Below are 23,194 nucleotides of genomic sequence, written 5' to 3'. Positions count from 1 at the left end.
CATGCATGCTACATACATACTACATACATACTACATGCTACATACATACCACATATATACTACATACATACTACATACAATACATTCATACAATACATACATAGACATACAGTACATATAACATAGAGTAACATACTTACCAATACTTGTCACATTGTTCCCCGAAGCCATTGTCGTCTACGGAATAAATATTAACATAACAAACCACAAAAATACTCACCCACGATCCGAAGCAGTCCACGAGTGTGTCCCACGACGATCTTGGGTAGAGAACTGCAGCATCAGCTGTTGCTGCCGTTCTCTACGGGCTGCAGGAATCCAATGACGGAAGGTAGGTATCCTTCCGCACTGTATTCCTCCGCCACTTAAAAAAAAAAAGTCCCTAGTCTCACTTTATGCCATTGCTGTGTGGGAAATTCCCACGCAGCAATGGCATAAAGTGAGACTAGGGACTTTTTTTTTTTAAGTGGCGGAGGAATACAGTGCGGAAGGATACCTACCTTCCGTCATTGGATTCCTGCAGCCCGTAGAGAACGGCAGCAACAGCTGATGCTGCAGTTCTCTACCCAAGATCGTCGTGGGACACACTCGTGGACTGCTTCGGATCGTGGGTGAGTATTTTTGTGGTTTGTTATGTTAATATTTATTCCGTAGACGACAATGGCTTCGGGGAACAATGTGACAAGTATTGGTAAGTATGTTACTCTATGTTATATGTACTGTATGTCTATGTATGTATTGTATGAATGTATTGTATGTAGTATGTATGTAGTATATATGTGGTATGTATGTAGTATGTATGTAGTATGTATGTAGCATGCATGTAGCATGCAGTATGTATGTAGCATGCATGTAGTATATATGTAGTATGTATGTAGCATGCATGTAGTATATATGTAGTATGTATGTAGCATGCATGTAGTATGTATGTAGTATGTATGTAGTATGTATGTAGCATGTAGTATGTATGTAGTATGTATGTAGCATGCATGTAGCATGCAGTATGTATGTAGCATGCATGTAGTATATATGTAGTATGTATGTAGCATGTAGTATGTATGTAGTATGTATGTGGTATGTATGTAGCATTTAGTATGTATGTAGTATGTATGTAGTATGTATGTAGCATGTAGTATGTATGTAGCATGCATGTAGTATATATGTAGTATGTATGTAGCATGTAGTATGTATGTAGCATGCATGTAGTATGTATGTAGTATGTATGTAGTATGTATGTAGCATGTAGTATGTATGTAGCATGCATGTAGTATATTTGTAGTATGTATGTAGCATGTAGTATGTATGTAGTATGTATGTAGTATGTATGTAGTATATATGTGTTATGTAGTATGTATGTATGTATGTAGTATGTATGTAGCATGTAGTATGTATGTAGCATGCATGTAGTATGTATGTAGTATGTATGTAGTATTTTTTTTTTTTTTTAACATTTAACACATTAGCCAGATGATGGGACTACTACTGTCCCATCATTGGCTAATGTGTCAATCACTGTCATGGTAGCAGGCATCGCCAGATGGGACTTGTAGTCCCATCGGACGATGCTTGCACAGACCCCCGGACATCAGCACAGCCCCCCGGCAGGCCGGCACAGCCCCCCGGCAGGCCGTTACAGACCCCCACAGGGTGCACAGACCACCGGCAGGCCGGCACAGCCCCCCGGCAGGCCGGTACAGACCCCGGGCAGTCCACACAGCCCCCCGGCAGGCCGGCACAGCCCCCCGGCAGGCCGGCAGAGACCCCCGGAAGGCCCGAAATGACGGCGCATCATGATGCGCACACACCGCGCATCATGATGACGTCAGGCTGTCAATCAACTTTGAACTTCCGATTCCGATGCCGACTTCCGATATTGAAAAAATATCGGAAGTCGGTATCGGAATTCCGATACAGCAAGTATCGGCCGATACCCGATACTTGCGGTATCGGAATGCTCAACACTACTGTCCACTGATCCAAAACTTCCAGAGGGACCTGGATAGATGGGCTTCCTCAAAGTTATCCTTGCTCGGCAGAATACATGCATTAAAAATGGTGTCACTGCCTCGCTTCTTATATCTATTTAGGTCCCTCCCAATTATGGTACCAGCCAGAACGTTCACTCATTTATAGAGTTGAGCGACTTTTGGTTTTTTAGGGTCGCGTTTCGTTTCGTGAAACCCGACTTTTCCAAAAGTCGGGTCGAGCAAGATCGTCCGATTATAGGGAAAAGTCGGGGTCGTCCCGAAACACGAAACCCAATGTAAGTCAATGGGGAATAAAAGTCGGCAGTGAGAGGAGGACAGGAAACACACCTACAGTGCCCATTTGAATGCCAAAAGCATCAATTCTTCTTACTTAAGCTTGTCAACCTTAATTAACTTCATAATACAAGTTACGCACTGAAAAATGGGGGTTATTTGGCTAAAGTTGTGGGGGGGAGGGCTGGCTGCAGGATTTCATGTGCCCTGGGCGAAAGAGCGCCCCTTTAACACATACCACAACTCATCATGCTCCGATACGGCAGAGAAATAGCGGTATAGTACAATGAAAAATACCTCACTTTTTACATCTCATGACGAGGCCCATCTATTTCTCCATACAGAATCATTGGTCCCATATAATGTTTGAAACAGTATATTATTATTATTATTATTATTTATTGTTATAGCGCCATTTATTCCATGGCGCTTTACATGTGAGGGGGGTATACATAAAAACAAGTACAATAGTCTTAAACAATACAAGTCATAACTGGTACAGGAGGAGAGAGGACCCTGCCCGCGAGGGCTCACAATCTTCAAGGGATGGGTGATAATACAGTAGGCGAGGGTAGAGCTGGTCGTGCAGCGGTTTGGTCGATCGGTGGTTACTGCAGGTTATAGGCTTGTCGGAAGAGGTGGGTCTTCAGGCTCTTTTTGAAGGTTTCGATGGTAGGTGAGAGTCTGATATGTTGTGGTAGAGAGTTCCAGAGTAGGGGAGATGCGCGAGAGAAATCTTGTATGCGATTGTGGGAAGAGGAGATAAGAGGGGAGTAGAGAAGGAGATCTTGTGAGGATCGGAGGTTGCGTGCAGGAAAGTACCGGGAGACGAGGTCACAGATGTATGGAGGAGACAAGTTGTGGATGGCTTTGTATGTCATGGTTAGGGTTTTGTAATGGAGTCTCTGGGCAATTGGGAGCCAGTGAAGGGATTGACAGAGGGGAGAAGCTGGGGAATAGCGGGGGGACAGGTGGATTAGTCGGGCAGCAGAGTTTAGAATAGATTGGAGGGGTGCGAGAGTGTTTGAGGGGAGGCCGCAGAGCATGAGGTTGCAGTAGTCAAGGCGAGAGATGATGAGGGCATGGACTAGGGTTTTTGCAGATTCTTGGGTGAGGAATGAACGGATGCGTGAAATATTTTTGAGTTGAAGTCGGCAGGAAGTGGAAAGGGTTTGGATATGTGGTTTGAAGGAGAGATCAGCATCAAGGATTACTCCGAGGCAGCGAGCTTGTGGGACTGGGGAGAGTGGGCAGTCATTTACTGTAATTGATAGGTTCGTAGGGGGGGTCACGTGAGATGGGGGAAAGATGATGAATTCTGTTTTGTCCATGTTGAGTTTCAGATATCTAGTGGAGAAGAAGGGTGAAATAGTGGACAGACATTGAGGGATATGATGAGCTCCACATAATGCTACAGTATATGTTGGTCCCCATGGATGAAGCTCCACTGTCTTATGGGCCCAAATAAAGCTCCAAACATAATGGGCCCCATTTCTAATGCTCTAGTGTATAATGGGCCCTGTAAATGCTGCTCCAGTGTCTGATGTCCACCTTTGGAATGTTCCAGTGTATGGTGGGCCCCATCTATCATTCTCCAGAGTATAGTGCCCAACAAAAATTGCTGTCCCAACATTGAAAACAATCAAATAAGTCTCCTCGCTAGGGAATCCCTGTACTTGTCTGGATTCCTCGTCGTCCCCATCTTCCATCTCACTGCACAGTATTTCAACTTTGCAAGTGCTGTGATCCTGAGCAAGCAGGGGGGGCCCACTCGTTGGCGACGGCACTGGCACAGGGCCCCTGATAGTACGGTGGTGTGTCTGATGGCGGGTGGGCCGAACCTGCACTTTCATCTGCAGCTTCCTCTTTGTCACCGTGTAAGATGGAACTGTATATGGGAAGGGTAACCTGAGTTTCATCAGGGTCAGATTCAGGTCATGTAGCGTGCGAGGGGAATGTAGTGGTCTGGGTCAATGTACCAGCAGATTCATCGAGCAGTGGCTGGGCATCAGTGCACTTGTGTCGCCCCCAGGAGTACGGTCGCCACAGTGGCATTACCTTCTTCCTAGGGAGTGTGATGTCATGCTTGGGAGCAACGAAGGATCTCTCTAGCAGGTTAACTGATTGGGCGGCGTTATTCCCACGAGTCATGACCCTCCAAACAGCGTTCATGAAGGCAAAGTGTTTGTTTTACGTGGGCAGTATGGTTGCAAAGCTGAACCTTAAAGGAATGTCCAGAAGGGCACCACCAGGAGTGGAGCCTACGGTTAAATTCGACTCCACCTGGGAAACCTCAACCATGCCAGCTACAGAACAGATGCACACATTGCAAGCTTAATTCCGTTAACGAACGAGACTCCGTCATGCCCCGCGGTCCGAGTCCGGCTTACTAGATGGACACGTGAGGCTCTGGCACATGAGATTGGCCAATAACTGGTGTGTCATGCCCTTACATGTCCGTGGCTGCATGTGCGCTACACTGAAAAGGCCAGCGTTTGTCGCTTACAGGTGCAGATAACCCGCTGAACAACGTTAGTGATGGGGATCACTGATTACAATTATTACCCGCGAACGATGATTTCCCAGTAAGTGCAGGTCAACCGCAGTTCCGGAATTAGCCCTAACCGTCATTCCTGAAAAAATGACAAACTTACGTGTGCAAACCACAGGTGCTGTAGCTTGCTTAACAGCTCGCCAGCCGTTCTCACGCCCAGTATGGATTACACGTGATTGCACAAAGGTGAGAAAGGGTACCGTATCCCCAGATAACATGTATGGATAGCGTACACATTCAAAATATATGTCTCAGGAGGCAGGCTCAGACGGTGTTAGGCCCAGTATGGATTGCACGTGATTGCACAAAGGTTAGAAAGGGTACCGTATCCCCGGATAACATGTATGGATAGCGTACACATTCAAAATATATGTCTCAGGAGGCAGGCTCAGACGGTGTTAGGCCCAGTATGGATTGCACGTGATTGCACAAAGGTTAGAAAGGGTACCGTTTCCCCGGATAACATGTATGGATAGCGTACACATTCAAAATATATGTCTCAGGAGGCAGGCTCAGACGGTGTTAGGGCCAGTATGGATTGCACGTGATTGCACAAAGGTTAGAAATGGTACCGTAACCCCGGATAACATGTATGGATAGCGTACACATTCAAAATATATGTCTCAGGAGGCAGGCTCAGATGGTGTTAGGCCCAGTATGGATTGCACGTGATTGCACAAAGGTTAGAAAGGGTACCGTTTCCCCGGATAACATGTATGGATAGCGTACACATTCAAAACAGTATGTCTCAGGAGGCAGGCTCAGACGGTGTCAGGCACCGTATGGATTTGACGGCCCAGACTACACAGCGGAGGAGCAGGGAGAGGTAAAGATGGCAAATGCTGGGGCCCTGCCCAAGCAAGGGGGGCCAACTCGTGGGCGTCGGTACTGGCACTGGGCCCCTCATAGTACGGCGGTGTGTCTGACGGCGGGTGTGCACCACCACCGTCAGAGACACTTGATTGCACTATGAAGGACCCTGTACCAGTGCCCGCGCCCAAGAGTCGGCCTACCCACCTGTCCAGGGCAACGGCACTCGCACGGTGTCGTGCGCTAGGTGGTGACCCCGGCCATGGGGGGGGGGCAGCACAGTTAGGGAGTTTTAGAAAGTGGCATATGTTGATGTTGGACATTCAGCTGATGCAAAAGGTGAAATAGGTCAAGTCCCAGGAAGAGGTGGACCAAAGCAAGCCATTTTTCTGTCACCCTATGTGTCATCAGAGGAAGGTGGGACAAAATCCTTGGAAACCCATGCGTGGTTCATTTTAATGAAGGTTAGATCATCCACATTTTGGGTTGACAGACGGGTCCTTTTTTCTGTCAGGATTGATCCAGCTGCACTGAAGACTCTTTCCGATAGCACACTTGCAGCTGGGCAAGCGAGCTCCTGTAAGGCATATTGTGCCAATTCAGGCCAGGTGTCCAGTTTAGCGGCCCAATAATCAAAGGGGAATGACCTGTGTGGGAGAACATCGATATGGGAGGAAAAGTAGTTTGTAACCATAGTTGACAACTGCTGTCTCCTGTCACTTTCCATCGATGCAGTATTACCAGTTGTGTGAGCGGTACTTGAAAAATCAGTCCACAACATTGTCATGAAACCCCTGTCTCCAACGCCACTTCTGCTGTGTGCACCACGAACACCTCTGCCAAGCTGCCCCCGTTCCGTACGGCTCGTGTGAGAACCATCACCGCTGCTGTGTGCTGGGAATGCCTCAAGCAACCGATTTACCAGAGTTGCTTGTTTATTAGCCAATATTAGGTCAAGGTTCTCCTGTGGCATGATGTTTTGTAATTTGCCTTTATAGCGTGGATCCAGGATGCTGGCCAACCAGTAGTCGTCATCGTTCATCATTTTAGCAATGCGTGGGTCCCTTTTTAGGATCTGCAAGGCATAATCTGACATGTGGGCCAATGTTCCCGGTGTCAATGATGCACTGCGAGTGCTGGTTGGAGGAGCACTTTCTGGCAAATCCACATCCCTCCAGTCACGCACAAACCCTGTACCAGACCTTGCCACGCCAACATTTTCACTTGCCCCACGAGATGCATCCTCCTCCCCTAAGTAATCATCCCCATCATCCTCCTCCTCCTCCTCTTCTTCCTCCACCTCGTCCAGGAGAGGTCCCTGAGCAGACAATGGCTGAATGTCATCAAGGATTCCCTCCTCCTCTTCCTCCTCATCAACATTGGCTGCAGACGCCTGCTCCTTAAGGTGCGTCAAAGTTTGCATGAGCAGATGCATAAGTGGGATGCTCATGCTTAGGATGGCGTCGTCTGCGCTTACCAGCCGTGTGCATTCCTCAAAACACTGAAGGACTTTACAGAGGTCTTTCAGCTTCGACCACTGCACACCTGTCAACTCCATGTCTGCTCTCAAAGTGCCTGGCCGTGTATCCTCCCACAAATGCATTATGGCCTGCCTCTGCTCGCACAGCCGCTCCACCATGTGCAGGGTGGAGTTCCACCTTGTTGCAATGTCGATAATGAGGCGGTGGTTGGGAAGGTGGAGCAATCGCTGCAGCTTCTGCATACGAACGGAGTGTACAGGCGACCGGCGGATGTGCGCGCACAGTCTTCGCACCTTCTGGAGCAGGGCTGTTAACTCCGGATAATTTTTGAGGAAGCACTGCACCACCAGGTTCAAGGTGTGAGCCAAGCAAGGTATATGGCTGAGTTTTGAAAGGGCTATGGCTGCCACAAAATTACGGCCGTTATCACTAACTACCTTGCCTGCCTCAAGATGTACACTGCCCAGCCATGACTCAGTTTGTCGCTTCAAGTACTCGGCCAGCACCTCGGCGGTGTGTCTGTTGCCCAAACACATCATCTGCAACACAGCCTGCTGACGCTTTCCACTAGCTGCTCGATAGGGGGACACATCATGTGCAACAGTGGCAGCTGCAGATGGAGTGCTCGTACGACTGCGCTCTGTGGACGAGCTTTCGCTTCTGGAGGAGGTGGAGGAGGAGGAGGGTCGAACGCCTACAGCCAACTGTTTCCTATACCGTGGGCTAGGCAGCACTGCCCCACCACCGCTGTCCCCTGTGGACCCTGCATCCACCACATTAACCCAGTGTGCAGTGATGGACACGTAACGGCCCTGGCCATGCCGACTGGACCATGCATCAGTTGTGAGGTGCACCTTTCCGCTCACTGACTGCTTGAGTGCATGGACAATGCGGTCTTTCACATGATGGTGGAGGGCTGGGATGGCTTTGCGAGAGAAGAAGTGGCGACTGGGTAGGTCATAGCGTGGTACTGCATAGGTAATGAGTTCGCGGAAAGCTGTGCTTTCCACCAACCGAAAGGGCATCATCTCAAACGAGATTAGTTTGGCAATGTGGGCGTTCAAACCCAGTGTACGCAGATGAGAGACTGAGTACTTTCTTGACCTACTCATAGTGTCTGGGAGGGTGAGCTGGACTTGAGAGCTGCATATGGTGGAAGTAGCGGTGGACAGGGCGGACTGAGAGAGGGTTGATGATGGTGATGGAGTTGGTGTTCTTTCTGATGGCCTAGAATCAGTCTTTCGTTGATATAACAGTGGGATTCCCTGACTGCTGTGGCCTTGCAACAACACCTCAACATTTGCTGCTGTGCTAACCGGTGGGCTTACAGTGGGGGAAACAATGTAGCGTTGCTGACTACCTTCGTTGTGATCAGTTGCACATGTGGCACTTGAGGTTTGGTGTTGTGTCCATGCTTGCAAGTGCATGCTGGTTAAATGTCTAAGCATGCAACTGGTATTCAAATTTTTCAGATTTTTCCCTCGGCTAAAGGTCTTTGCGCACTTCTTACAGATAACCTTGGCCTGATCATGAGGATTTTGTTCAAAAAAGTGCCACACTGCACTCTTCCTACTTTGGCAGACATTTTGCGGCCTAGCACGCTGTGATCTTTTGACCCTCTGGACAAGCTGTCCAGCAACTCTTTTGATGTTTGGAACTTGTCTTTGGAGTGCTCCGGGCCTGCCAGATAACAGCTGTTGCGATGTCGATGTCTGCTGTGGATGCTCCTCATCTGAGCTATTGGAAGCAGCACCCTCTTCCCCCAATGGATGCCAATCTGGGTCAACAACTGGGTCATCCATCACCTCCTCTTCTATGTCATGTGCACCTTCCTCTGTGTCACCGTGTATGGTGGTATAGTGTGCGGGAAGGGGCACCTGAGTCTCATCAGGGTCAGAATCTGGCTCTGTACACTGCGAGGACAATGTAGTGCTCTGAGTGAATGTACCAGCAGAATCATCCATCAGCGGCTGTGCATCAGTGCACTCCATGTCAGATTCATCTTGGCCTGGGTAATTCACCATTTCACTTGATAATCCAGGCATGGTATGTGAAAACAGCTCCATGGAGTAATCAGTAGTATGGTCTGCGTCATCCTTCAATCTTGGTTGGGGTGAAGGACACAAGGAAAGGTGTGGTTCATGAATATGAGCCTCCAATGACGACTCAGTGCTTTGCTTTTTACAACTGAAGAAGAGGAGGCGATAGAGCTGGAGGCTGAGTCAGCAATGTAAGACAAAACTTTTTCCTGATGCTCTGGCTTTAAAAGCGGTTTGCCAACTCCTAGAAAACTAAGCATTCGAGGCCTTATGTAGCCAGACGATGACGCAGGCTCAACACCTCCTGCATTCGGTCCTATTTTGCTCTTGCCACTACCATCAGATCCACCACCAACACCATCATTACCAGCTGCCAACCCCCGCCCAATTGCACGGCCTCTTAAACCAGCCTTCCTCATTTTTGGTAGAAATGTAGACAAAATCCAACAAACTATATAGTAATGTAAAACAAGGTACAAGGTGTCTATAGGACAGGGGAGATTTTGAATTTCTGCACACACTTGTGGACACTGGACACTTTTGGATTGTGTGAGGCCCACTGATATCTGAGCGCTATGTGACAGGCTCGATAGCACAGCTGTGACCAAAGTGACTAGAGGATAAGGGAGATTTTGAATCTCTGCACACACTTTTGGACACTGGACACTTTTGGATTGTGTGAGGCCCAATGAATATCTGAGCGCTATGTGAGAGGCTCGATGGCACAGCTGTGACCAAAGTGACTAGAGGATAAGGGAGATTTTGAATCTCTGCACACACTTTTGGACACTGGACACTTTTGGATTGTGTGAGGCCCAATGAATATCTGAGCGCTATGTGACAGGCTCGATGGCACAGCTGTGACCAAAGTGACTAGAGGATAAGGGAGATTTTGAATCTCTGCACACACTTTTGGACACTGGACACTTTTGGATTGTGTGAGGCCCAATGAATATCTGAGCGCTATGTGACAGGCTCGATGGCACAGCTGTGACAAAAGCGACTAGAGGATAAGGGAGATTTTGAATCTCTGCACACACTTTTGGACACTGGACACTTTTGGATTGTGTGAGGCCCAATGAATATCTGAGCGCTATGTGACAGGCTCGATGGCACAGCTGTGACCAAAGTGACTAGAGGATAAGGGAGATTTTGAATCTCTGCACACACTTTTGGACACTGGACACTTTTGGATTGTGTGAGGCCCAATGAATATCTGAGCGCTATGTGACAGGCTCGATGGCACAGCTGTGACAAAAGTGACTAGAGGATAAGGGAGATTTTGAATCTCTGCACACACTTTTGGACACTGGACACTTTTGGATTGTGTGAGGCCCAATGAATATCTGAGCGCTATGTGACAGGCTCGATGGCACAGCTGTGACAAAAGTGACTAGAGGATAAGGGAGATTTTGAATCTCTGCACACACTTTTGGACACTGGACACTTTTGGATTGTGTGAGGCCCAATGAATATCTGAGCGCTATGTGACAGGCTCGATGGCACAGCTGTGACAAAAGTGACTAGAGGATAAGGGAGATTTTGAATCTCTGCACACACTTTTGGACACTGGACACTTTTGGATTGTGTGAGGCCCAATGAATATCTGAGCGCTATGTGACAGGCTCGATGGCACAGCTGTGACAAAAGTGACTAGAGGATAAGGGAGATTTTGAATCTCTGCACACACTTTTGGACACTGGACACTTTTGGATTGTGTGAGGCCCAATGAATATCTGAGCGCTATGTGACAGGCTCGATGGCACAGCTGTGACAAAAGTGACTAGAGGATAAGGGAGATTTTGAATCTCTGCACACACTTTTGGACACTGGACACTTTTGGATTGTGTGAGGCCCAATGAATATCTGAGCGCTATGTGACAGGCTCGATGGCACAGCTGTGACAAAAGTGACTAGAGGCTAAGGGAGATTTTGAATCTCTGCACACACTTTTGGACACTGGACACTTTTGGATTGTGTGAGGCCCAATGAATATCTGAGCGCTATGTGACAGGCTCGATGGCACAGCTGTGACAAAAGTGACTAGAGGATAAGGGAGATTTTGAATCTCTGCACACACTTTTGGACACTGGACACTTTTGGATTGTGTGAGGCCCAATGAATATCTGAGCGCTATGTGACAGGCTCGATGGCACAGCTGTGACAAAAGTGACTAGTGGATAAGGGAGATTTTGAATCTCTGCACACACTTTTGGACACTGGACACTTTTGGATTGTGTGAGGCCCAATGAATATCTGAGCGCTATGTGACAGGCTCGATGGCACAGCTGTGACAAAAGTGACTAGAGGATAAGGGAGATTGGATTGCTTTTAAAAAAGCAGTTTGCAGAGCAGTGGGTAAACAGCAATGCCAGCCTGTCAGGAAGCCTTAAAAGGCAGCCCAACAACCAACACCACTGATACACCACAATATAGCCTCCCCTTGCACTGCACACACAGTGACTGGTGTGTTGTGCAGGCCAAATTGCTAGCAGCAGAAGCAGTTTTTTTTTCTTCTCAGCAGGACAAAAAAAAAAATTGGGATTGCTTTTAAAAAAGCAGTTTGCGGAGCAGTGGGTAAACAGCAATGCAGGAATGTCAGGAAGCCTTAGAAGGCAGCCCAACAACCAACACCACTGATACACCACTATATAGCCTCCCCTTGCACTGCACACACAGTGACTGGTGTGTTGTGCAGGCCAAATCGCTAGCAGCAGAAGCAGTTTTTTTGTCTTCTTCCCTGCCTAATGCTCTCCCTACAGACTCAGCAGCAACCTCTCCCTATACTGAGATCGGCAGAAGTAAGATGGCGGTCGGCGTGCACGCCCTTTTATACCCCCTTTGACGCCCACCAAAGCAAGCCAATCACTTGCATGCCCTTCTGAAAGATGGTGGTGACCCCTGCCTATGTCATCACGTTGCCCACAGTGTCCGTGGATCCTGATTGGCTGAAAAAGAGCGCAAAACAAACTTTTGAAACGCGACTTTGGCGCGTAAGTCGCCGACCTCGTGGCCGACCTCATCCTAGGGTCGGGTTTCGTTTCATGAAACCCGACTTTGCCAAAAGTCGGCGACTTTTGAAATTTTTCGACCCGTTTCGCTCAACTCTACTCATTTACACTCTACGATGTCTAAGTTTCTTTGGCTCGGAAAACAACCCAGAATTGTGCAAAAACTTATGTTCCGTCACAGAAAAGAAGGGGGTTTATCCCTCCCTAATTTTACACTTTATTACAAGTCGGCACAGACTACTCCATTAATAAGTGCGTGTTCATATCCCAATAGTCCGAGATGGGTTATTCTGGAATCATTTCTCTCCAAACCATTCTCTTTATCAGGCCTAATGTGGACCACAGACCGACTTCCACGGGGGTTAATGAATGTGGCTCCTTTTACAGTCCACTCGTTGCTTCTTTGGAGGAAAGTCTGGTTTAAATATAACTTACAATCAAGCCCTTCTCCCCTGACAGCTATATTACAAAACCCCATGTTCCCGCCAGGCCTTGAGCCACTAATTTTTTCTTGGTGGAAGCTGAAAGGTATTCATATACTTAAACATTTGTGTTCCCCATTTAATATCTTACTTGACAGACAGGAATTTGTTCAAATATTTGACCCTCCAGTTCGGGAGGTAATGCGATTGAACCAGATCTCCCACTTTGCAAAGCAGATCCTCCCGAGCGGTACTACTCTCAGGGCAACGAGTTTTATTTTTGAAAATAAATGTCTAAATGACCCTTTGGGCAGGGGAACGATCTGATTGATCTACTATGCTATAAATTCTCCACAAGATGATAAAAAATTGAAGTATACAGTATGTTACAGTGGGAGGAGGATCTGGGGTTTGAACAGTCAATTGATGAATGGTATTGTAGCTGTGACACTATATCATGAGGTAGTCACCAGACTTCCCTTGTGGAGACCTCCTTAAAACTATTGCACAGGAAAAAATTCACAACATTTTTCCTAAAATCTCGGGAGACTGTTTTAGGGGCTGTGGAATATCTGGTGACATGAGACATATTTGGTGGTCTTGTATGGTGGTTTCTGAGATATGGGAGAAGGTGAAGCGTCTGATAGCACAGATGTATGGTGGACCAGTTGATCTGGAACCTTCTACCCTTTTACTGGGAACCAGGCCTTCTCGGCTTCCAGAAAGCTTTCAGAAGCTAGTAAACTACTTATTTATGGCCACTAAAATCCACATTGCGGCAAAGTGGAAGTCATCCTCACTGTCAATATCTATGGTGAAAGAGAAGATGAACGACATTATGTTATTCTCATTTGTGGCCCCAGCGTTTCTTGTAGAATAAATCCCTTTCTCACACAGTCCTGTAGTAATGACTTTGTTCTCACGTTTTGTTGGAGGGTTCGTCTGACTCCATCTTATGTTATCAGTATAAGTGCGAGAGATGAGAGACCGACGACTGCAGTTTTACCGTGTGAGTCCGGCGTCAGTTCTACAGTGTGAGATATGCGGGGTCTGTGACCGAAGCTGGGGGTATACGGGTGTATACAGCATACACAGGGGTTTGCGACTGAAGCTGGGGGTATACGGGTGTATACAGCGTACACAGGGGTCTGTGACCGAAGCTGGGGGTATACGGGTGGATACAGCATACACAGGGGTTTGCGACTGAAGCTGGGGGTATACGGGTGTATACAGCGTACACAGGGGTCTGCAACCGAAGCTGGGGGTATACGGGTGTATACAGCATACACAGGGGTCTGCGACCGAAGCTGGGGATATACGGGTGTATACAGCATACATGGAGGGGTCTATGCCTGAACCTGGGGGTATACGGGTGTATACAGCATACACGGAGGGGTCTATGCCCCAAGCTGGGGGTATACGAGTCTATACAGCGTACACAGGGGGTCCGTGACCAAAGCTGGGGGTATACAGGTGTATACAGCGTACACAGAGGGGCCTGCGACTGAAGCTGGGGATATACGGGTGTATACAGCATACACGGAGGGGTCTATGACCGAACCTGGGGGTATACGGGTACATACAGCGTACATAGGGGGATCTGTGACCAAAGCTGGGGGTATACGGGTGTATACAGCATACACAGAGGGGCCTGCGACTGAAGCTGGGGTGTACGGGTGTATACAGCAAACACGGAGGGGTCTATGACCGAACCTGGGGGTATACGGGTGCATACAGCGTACATAGGGGGATCTGTGACCAAAGCTGGGGGTATACGGGTGTATACAGCATACACAGAGGGGCCTGCGACTGAAGCTGGGGTGTACGGGTGTATACAGCATACACGGAGGGGTCTATGCCCGAACCTGGGGGTATACGGGTGCATACAGCGTACATAGGGGGATCTGTGACCAAAGCTGGGGGTATACGGGCGTATACAGCATACACAGAGGGGCCTGCGACTGAAGCTGGGGTGTACGGGTGTATAGCACACAGGGGGTCTGTGACCAAAGCTGGGGGTATACAGGTGTATACTGCGTACACAGGGGTATGCGACCCAATCTCGGGATTTAGAGGTGTATACAGTGAACATAGGGGTCTGTGACCGAAGCTGGGGGTATACAGGTGTATACAGCGTACAGAGTGGTCTGCGACCGAAGTTGGTGGCATACGGGTGTATACAGAGTTCGCAGAGGGGTCTGTGACAGAAGCTGGGGGTATACAGTTGTATACAGCATACACACAGGGTTCTGAGACTGAAGCTGAGGGTATACGGGTGTATACAGTGTGAGAGACGCGGGGTCTGTGACCAAAGCTGGGGGTATACGGGTGTATACAGTGTACACAGAGGCGTCTGCGACCGAAGCTGGGGGTATACGGGTGTATAAAGAGCACACTGAGGGGTCTGCGACCGAAGCTGGGGGAATACAGGTGTATACAGCATACAGAGGGGTCTGCAACTGAAGCTGGGGGTATACAGGTGTATACAGCGTACACTGAGAGGTCTGAGACTGAAGCTGGGGGTGTACGGGTGTATACAGCGTACACCGAGGCGTCTGCGACCGAAGCTGGGGGTATACAGCATACACAGAGTGGTCTGCGACCGAAGCTGGGGTTATACGGGTGTATACAGCATACACAGAGGGGTCTGTGACTGAAGCTGGGGGTATACAGGTGTATACAGTATACACAGGGGTCTGTGACTGAAGCTGGGGGTATACGGGTGTATACAGCATACGCAGAGGCGTCTGCGACCGAAGCTGGGAGTATACCTCGTACACACACAGCTCTGCTTGGTACATCTCGTACACACACGGCTCCACTCCGTAGACCTCGTACTCACTCGGCTCCGCTCCGTACACCTCGTACACACACGGCTCCGCTCCGTACACCTCGTACACACACGGCTCCGCTCCGTACACCTCGTACACACGCGGCTCCGCTCCGTACACCTCGTACACACACGGCTCCGCTCCGTACACCTCGTACACACACGGCTCCGCTCCGTACACCTCGTACACACTCGGCTCCGCTCCGTACACCTCGTACACACACGGCTCCGCTCCGTACACCTCGTACACACACGGCTCCGCTCCGTACACCTCGTACACACTCGGCTCCGCTCCGTACACCTCGTACACACACGGCTCCGCTCCGTACACCTCGTACACACACGGCTCCGCTCCGTACACCTCGTACACACACGGCTCCGTCCGCTCCGTACACCTCGTACACACGCGGCTCCGCTCCGTACACCTCGTACACACGCGGCTCTGCTCCGTACACCTCGTACACACACGGCTCCGCTCCGTACACCTCGTACACACACGGCTCCGCTCCGTACACCTCGTACACACACGGCTCCGCTCCGTACACCTCGTACACACACGGCTCCGCTCCGTACACCTTGTACACACACGGCTCCGCTCCGTACACCTCGTACACACACGGCTCCGCTCCGTACACCTCGTACACACACGGCTCTGCTACATCCACCCTGTAAACCCCTCCTGACCCCACACAGAAACTTCCCCTCATCCAGCACCATGACAACCAGCACAGCAGAGTCCTGCACACACTGAGGCCCCTGATCATGTGACCCCTGACTCCTCCCCTCCTGTGACCTCATCACAGGTCCTGTGCACTGAGCAGCTGTAGAAATCTCCGGCCTCGGGGGTCTCACCAGACTTCGCTCTTTTCTTGCAGGGGCCGCAGTGGATTTCATCCTGGATCCATAGAGCTGAATAGAGGAGCGATGTTCCTTCACTCTGATGGGAATTGATGGTGACGTTGATGAGTCTATGAAGAACGTGTTCAGCTGCCGACTCCGAGGAGGAAACTGCTTGTTGTCTGTGGCCTAAATATATAGGTTTTATTAGTAGATGTCAGGGGAGAAAACTAAACCCTGTAAGATAATAAATCTCCTCATATGTTTCCCTTATTATCTCCAGTAATTGTATTATTACACAGGATTCTTATGATGTTACATCGGATCATCATCTTCTCATTCAGGTCTCTACAATATTGGATCCTCTCAGAGAAGATCTTCTACAGAAGAGAATTTTCCTGATTTACCCATCAAGGATGGATATGGACAGAGACAAGATGGCGGAGAGGATGTTACACCTCACCCTAGAGATCCTCTTCCGTCTCACTGGAGAGGTGAGAGATTCTGATGACGTCACATTACATCATTCTTATCTATGGGAATAACAGATGGACAGAACTGGAGAGGTGAGGACTCTGGAAATGTCTGTAGTGAGATTTATTAATGTGTCTCTCCATAACCAGGATTACACAGTGGTGAAGAAGACCTCTAGTGATCGCTGTCAGGACCCTGTGTCTGAGGGATGGGGAAGACCCCTGAGCCCAATCACGGGGCCTCCACCTCACCCCCTGATCCATGAGGACATCAATGACCAGAAGATCCTGGAACTCATCTACAAGATGATTGAGCTGCTGACTGGAGAGGTGACACTGCTGGGAATGCTGGGACATTATACAGTAACACTATGAAGGGATCGGGGGGATGACGGTATCATTGTATGTGTCAGGTTCCTATAAGGTGTCAGGATGTCGCTGTCTATTTCTCCATGGAGGAGTGTGAGTATTTAGAAGGACACAGAGATCTGTACAAGAACGTCATAATGGAGGTTCCCCAGCCCCTCACATCACCAGGTAATAGACAGGACTAAATACACACGGCCTATAATTATCTGTATGTAGAGAATGAATTCAGTCCCTGTATGTGTTTCCTCCAGATCTATCCAGTAAGAGGACAACACCAGAGAGATGTCCCCGTCCTCTTCTTCCACAGGACTGTAACCAAGAAGATCCCAGTGCTCCTCAGGATCATCAGGTAGATGGAGAGAAGGTGTCAGGAGATCTCCCCTATGATGTGTAGACGGCTGTGAAGGTCTTGTGCTCAGTCTTGTTTTATCCACCAGTATTATATGTTTTATACTTGTGTAATGAGAGCGGTGGAGATGGCAGGATTAGAGCTGATCATAGATGGGACTTCTCCATCTGTCGGTGACTTTTACAATATTTGTTTCAGGGTGAAGATCTGACCCATATTAATCCTACAGAGACATATGTGAGAGATGATGAGTGGTGTAAAGAGGAGATTCCCACATATGACTACCCAGGTGAGTAGTAACCACTGAATGCAGAGAAGTCACAGATTCCTCTCAGTCACCGGCTGTGGCTGCTTTATCGGTGGTGTAGTCCGGCCGTATTACCATGATCACCATTTTGCCTCTAGACCACAACATTCTCCTCCACCCAAAGCTGTTCAAATTTGTTTGGGCATTGAAAGCCCTTTTCTATAGAACTAGGAACCTGGAGGATCCACCTACCCCCAGGTATTAGTGTGAGGGTGATCCCTTAAAGCGAGATCTATATGATTGCTTGTACCTGACCCAATATAGGCCGAGTGTCACACCGAACACAGAGTTAGATGTCTACTTCTTTCTCAGCAAAGGCTTGCACACAACTGAAGTTTTCTCAAGACAAAGAGACAGGAAACGGGTGTCACACAATCTTCTGAGTAGCCAGTGTCAGTCTATGATACGTCCATTTCAGCTTCACTTCCATATATGACCTAGCATAATAGTATCGTGGATTCTGGCTGATGAATTGGGACATATATAAATTTGTAGGACAATATGCTCTAGCAAGCTATCTGTCATAAACAAATGAAAAAAAAATTAGTCCAAATTTTTCCACGTCCACATTTACACTTGGAAAGACATTAAAATTAGGGATGAATGGAGTAGCTGAATCCGAAGCCTCCCATCTGGGAAATGCTTCATCAAGAGGCAAAAGCCCCTTGGTCATTGGTGTGCGCCAATTCACGAGCACTAGGGACAGCGCTAGTACTGGGCATTGTTCCCTGAGTTGGAGACATTTCTCCAGAAGCGCTATTTGTCCTTCTTGTTGTACTGGTCCTTGTGTGTGAGGATGGACCAGAATCACTGCTCATTTCTGAGCTATCACTGTCGCTGCTACTAAAGCCCTCGAAATCCACATCGCCATCTGACACTGCACTTTCTTCACTGTCAGAACATAAAAGTGCATAAGCCTCCTCTGCACTATAATACTGACCGGCCATTTTATTCGTTTTGATTTTTTTTTTTCCGGAAAAAGAAAACTCTGACATGACTGATGTGACGTGACCCAATTATTGGGGAGACAATTCTTTGGCCTAATCCTAACTTCAGCCTAACAGTAACCGTTACTTTAGCCCAAACACTAACTCTAACTTTAGCCACAACATTAACCCTAACTATAGCATTAACAGTAACCTGCCTTATCTGTTTTTCTATTGACAAATGATGGACCTGATTGGGGACTTGTTTTTTGTGAGATGAGAATTGGTATTATTTTTGCCTACATAACATTGATTGGTTTCTTTTTATTCGATATTTGGGAGGCAGAATGAACAAACAGTTGAACACCACACACTACTGGTTCATCCAACAAGGTTTTCTATTAGACGGTGAACTGTCATTGTCTTGGTAAATAATTAAAGTTTTTTACATAGCTTGCCATTTTTATGGACAGTTTAAGTAGAAATATTCAAAAATATAAAACTCAAGGATATTTTATTAAAAAAAATTGTTTATCTTGGCAGATGACTGTACCAGGAGATCAGAGAAACAGCTGACATCTTCAATTTTTAAATCTGATGATCTTGATATCCTACAAGATACAAATGAAGTGAAAGCCATTACTCCAGATATACCATCATCCATTCACAGCAAAGATCTGTCATCTGATCCTATGAAACAGGTCCCATCTTCTGATTCATTACTGACTACTAAGGAAAATCAAAGTCACAAAAGAGGCATTAAAAAACACACTGCTCCTAAAGCAAAGAAGTCATTTTCATGTTCAGAATGTGGGAAATGTTTTAACAAGAAATCTCATTTTGTTACACACCAGAGAACTCACACAGGGGAGAAGCCTTTTTCATGTTCTGAATGTGGGAAATGTTTTAAATGGAAATCACAATTGGTTAATCACCATAGAACTCACACAGGGGAGAAGCCTTTTTCATGTTCAGAATGTGGGAAATGTTTTAACTGGAAATCACATTTGGTTAATCACCATAGAACTCACACGGGGGAGAAGCCTTTTTCATGTTCAGAATGTGGGAAATGTTTTAACTGGAAATCACATTTGGTTAATCACCATAGTACTCACACAGGGGAGAAGCTTTTTTCTTGTTCAGAATGTGGGAAATATTTTAACCGGAAAGAACATCTTATTAGTCACCAAACAACCCACACAGGAGAAAAGCCTTTTTCATGTTCAGAATGTGGGAAATGTTTTAACCAGAAAGCGATTCTTGTTACACATCAGAGAATTCACACAGCAGAGAAGCCATATTCATGTTCAGAATGCGGGAAATGTTTTAACAAGAAATTTCATTTTGTTACACACCAGAGAACTCACACAGGGGAGAAGCCTTTTTCATGTTCTGAATGTGGAAAATGTTTTAACTGGAAATCACAATTGGTTAATCACCATAGAACTCACACAGAGGAGAAGCCTTTTTCGTGTGCAGAATGTGGGAAATGTTTTACACAGAAATCACATTTTGTTTCTCACCAGAGAACTCACACAGGGGAGAAGCCTTTTTCCTGTTCAGAATGTGGGAAATGTTTTAAGCAGAAAGCGATTCTTGTTAGACATCAGAGCAGTCACACAGGGGAGAAGCCTTTTTCCTGTTCGGAATGTGGGAAATGTTTTAACCAGAAAGCGATTCTTGTTAGACATGAGAGCAGTCACATGGGGGAGAAGCCTTTTTCCTGTTCAGAATGTGGGAAATGTTTTAACCAGAAAGGAAGTCTTAATGAACACCATAGAACTCACACAGGGAAGAAACCTTTTTCCTGTTAAGAATGTGGGAAATATTTTAACAGGAAAGCACTTCTTGATCGCCATCAGAGCAGTCACACAGAGAAGCCTTTTTCATTTTCTTAATGTGGGAAATATTTTACTTGAAAATCAACTGTTAATAAACATCAGAGACGTCACATAGGGGAGAAGCCTTTTTTATGTTCATAGTGTTGGAATAGTTTTAACCAAAATTGAATCTCTTTAAATGGGTTGTCTCTTGTCATTCCTCAAGTTTGCTGACAAACTAGGATAAAACTAAACTTTATTAATTCCAAATGTAAAACTATACCCATAATTTACCCCCTGAGGCTATGTGTACATGTGTGGAATTGCAGGAATTCCAGAATTCCATTCCGCGGGACATATGCGAGAAAACCGTATTTTAAATTCCCACCTATTTCCCGCTTAAAAACTAGTGATATGCAAGTGTAATAAGTTTTCAAAATGCTAGCGTTTTCCAAGTGATCTGTAACTAATCTCCAAGCAGTGAGGGAAAAACTATGCAAATAGTTTAAATAATCAAGTAATGCTATTTGATTTCATCACCATTCTTACCCTTTATGTAAATACTGAATGTGGGACACTTGTTAAGTCTAAAAATAGGTTACATACCTGTATATAAAGAGTAAAGAGACAGAGGGAAAAAGCCAGAGAGATTCTGCCAAGACATCCATACATCCCAAAAGGACCAGAGACAGGACAGCAGACATTTTACATCATGGCTTCATTGCGAGGGACACAGATCTATGATTCTATATAGGAAACAACCTAGGGGTTTTTAGCCTCAGTTGGAAGAATACCGATCTGCTTCATTGACCATTGCTGAACTATGGATACGTTTCGTGACAGGTTATGATCCTCAGATCAACTAGCCTTGTTCCTTGTATGGACTCAATGGACTGCCATCTTTCTACACTTGTTGTCACCTCTCTGTGTGCGTGCCACAGGTGGAGTAACCGACCCTGGAATATGAAGCCAGGTTGTGATCTTCGGATCAACTGGCCGTGTATGGACTGTCATCTTCCTACGCTTGTCGTTACCTCCTCTCTGTGTGCGTGCCACAGGTGAGGTAGCGACCCTTGAAGATATGTAGTCACAGCTGCTCTTATCCCAGCGGGTCAGTGGAGGGTGAGACTCTGTAATGTGCCCCATCTTGGGTATTTTGCTGGGACTGTTCTATGTGTTATCTGCCTGTTTTGTGGTACAATAAAGCATTGCCACACTGTTTTACCCTCACCCTGTGCTGTCTGAGTAGAGTTTTGCCCACTTTAAAAGGATAGCAGGAATTTGGCAGGGGAAGAGTCCTGAGGAGATCATTTGCATATTCCCAGTGCCTTCTGGGATAAGTGAAGAGTCTCCGCGAGCTCAACGATCACTGGATTTTGGCCGTTGCAGCTGAAAAGAGGAAATCGGTAAACCGCGCGTCTATCAGCACGTGAATTTTGGCTCATTTTTCATCGATTCGAAATCTCTTTAACAATCTCAATATGGAAGAGGCCAGGAGCCATTTGGTGAGCTGCATTTCTTGCTACATGTTCACAGACTTAACAGTGGAAAAGCCAAACTTCACATGCCACAAATGCAAGCTTGTGACCCTGTTGGAGGAAAAGTTGCAAAATCTCGAGGAGAGGTTAGCTACGTTGAAGATCATTAAGGAAGGTGAAGAGTTCTTAGACAGAGCAGAATTATCTCTTCATGTTACAGAAAGAGATGAAATTCGAAGTGCACCTGAAGAAACAGAGGAATGGAAACGTGACCCAGAGAAGCAGGAGGATCAGGAGGCAGTCAGCACCCACACTGCTCAGGAACCAGTACCAGGCTCTTACGCAGGAAAACGATGAAGAAATACATCAGGATAAGACTTTGCCCACAAACAGCAACCTTGTACGCCTTCAGAGTCCTCCTGGATGGAGAAAGAAAAATGTTGTGAAGAAGAAACGGAGAGTGGTGGTCATGGGGGATTCCCTGTTGAGAGGAACAGAGGCCGCTATCTGCAGACCGGATATAACTTCAAGAGAAATGTGCTGTCTTCCAGGTGCAAAAATTAAAGATGTGTCTGACAGGATATCAGGACTCTTCAGACCTACAGATGACTACCCATTCCTGCTACTAAATGTGGGGACAAATGACACCGCAAGAAACGACCTGGAAATCATCTGCAGAGACTTTGAAGACTTAGGCAAGAAAGTGAAAGAACTGGGAGCGCAGGTGGTCTTCTCTTCCATCCTCCCAGTGGATGGCCATGGAACAAGGAGGTGGAATAAGATTCTGCAAGTGAACAACTGGCTACGTCGATGGTGCCGTCAGCAACGATTTGGATTTCTGGATCACGGAGTCAATTACCTATACGATGGACTACTTGCCAGAGATGGGGTGTGAAGAAAAAATATCTCTTTCTTACTTTTTTCTTTAGTAAGAGCACAGTGAGGATAGAAAGGAAAACAATATTGAATTGTGTGGATAAAGCAAATCTTGTTTACTGTTCATTCAAAAAAAGGATTACAAAAATGAAGAAAAGTAAGTTCATAGCACACAAAATATAAATATTAGATTAAAAGAAGGGAAAAAACAAGTATTCATTGGTTCTTACATATGGTCTTGAGGCATGTGGTATGTGTTGGAGATTCTCAAGGTATGAGAGATCTCCCTGTAAACGACTTAGGTCGGCTTTTATACTATTTTGACCCATAGACTTGCATTAGTGTCTATTT

General features: G+C 46.9%; 1 protein-coding gene across 1 annotated transcript; it reads left to right on the top strand.

Annotated features, from left to right (window-relative positions):
• The first annotated feature begins 16,497 nt into the window (after positions 1-16,497).
• LOC141075804 (uncharacterized) lies at positions 16,498-21,707 on the top strand. Its single transcript, XM_073562947.1, has 6 exons — positions 16,498-16,739; positions 16,869-17,048; positions 17,132-17,255; positions 17,339-17,436; positions 17,635-17,725; positions 19,213-21,707. Exons 1-6 carry the CDS (start codon positions 16,662-16,664, stop codon positions 20,481-20,483), a joined length of 1,842 nt encoding a protein of 613 aa, XP_073419048.1. The 5' UTR covers positions 16,498-16,661; the 3' UTR covers positions 20,484-21,707.
• The last annotated feature ends 1,487 nt before the right edge of the window (positions 21,708-23,194 follow it).

The sequence above is a fragment of the Dendrobates tinctorius genome, unplaced genomic scaffold (genome assembly GCF_039654945.1).
Source record: "Dendrobates tinctorius isolate UK_male_01 unplaced genomic scaffold, ASM3965494v1 ptg000372l, whole genome shotgun sequence".
Classification (NCBI taxonomy): domain Eukaryota; kingdom Metazoa; phylum Chordata; class Amphibia; order Anura; family Dendrobatidae; genus Dendrobates; species Dendrobates tinctorius.
This window is presented reverse-complemented; position numbering and strand designations above follow the sequence as displayed.

Excerpts from the sequence above, each read along its gene's own strand:
- LOC141075804 (XM_073562947.1), top strand. The coding sequence starts at position 16,662 with ATGGATATGGACAGAGACAAGATGGCGGAGAGGATGTTACACCTCACC. Across the intron at positions 17,049-17,131 it reads TTGAGCTGCTGACTGGAGAG|GTTCCTATAAGGTGTCAGGA; the intron begins GTGACACTGCTG and ends TGTATGTGTCAG. Across the intron at positions 17,437-17,634 it reads GTGCTCCTCAGGATCATCAG|GGTGAAGATCTGACCCATAT; the intron begins GTAGATGGAGAG and ends TATTTGTTTCAG.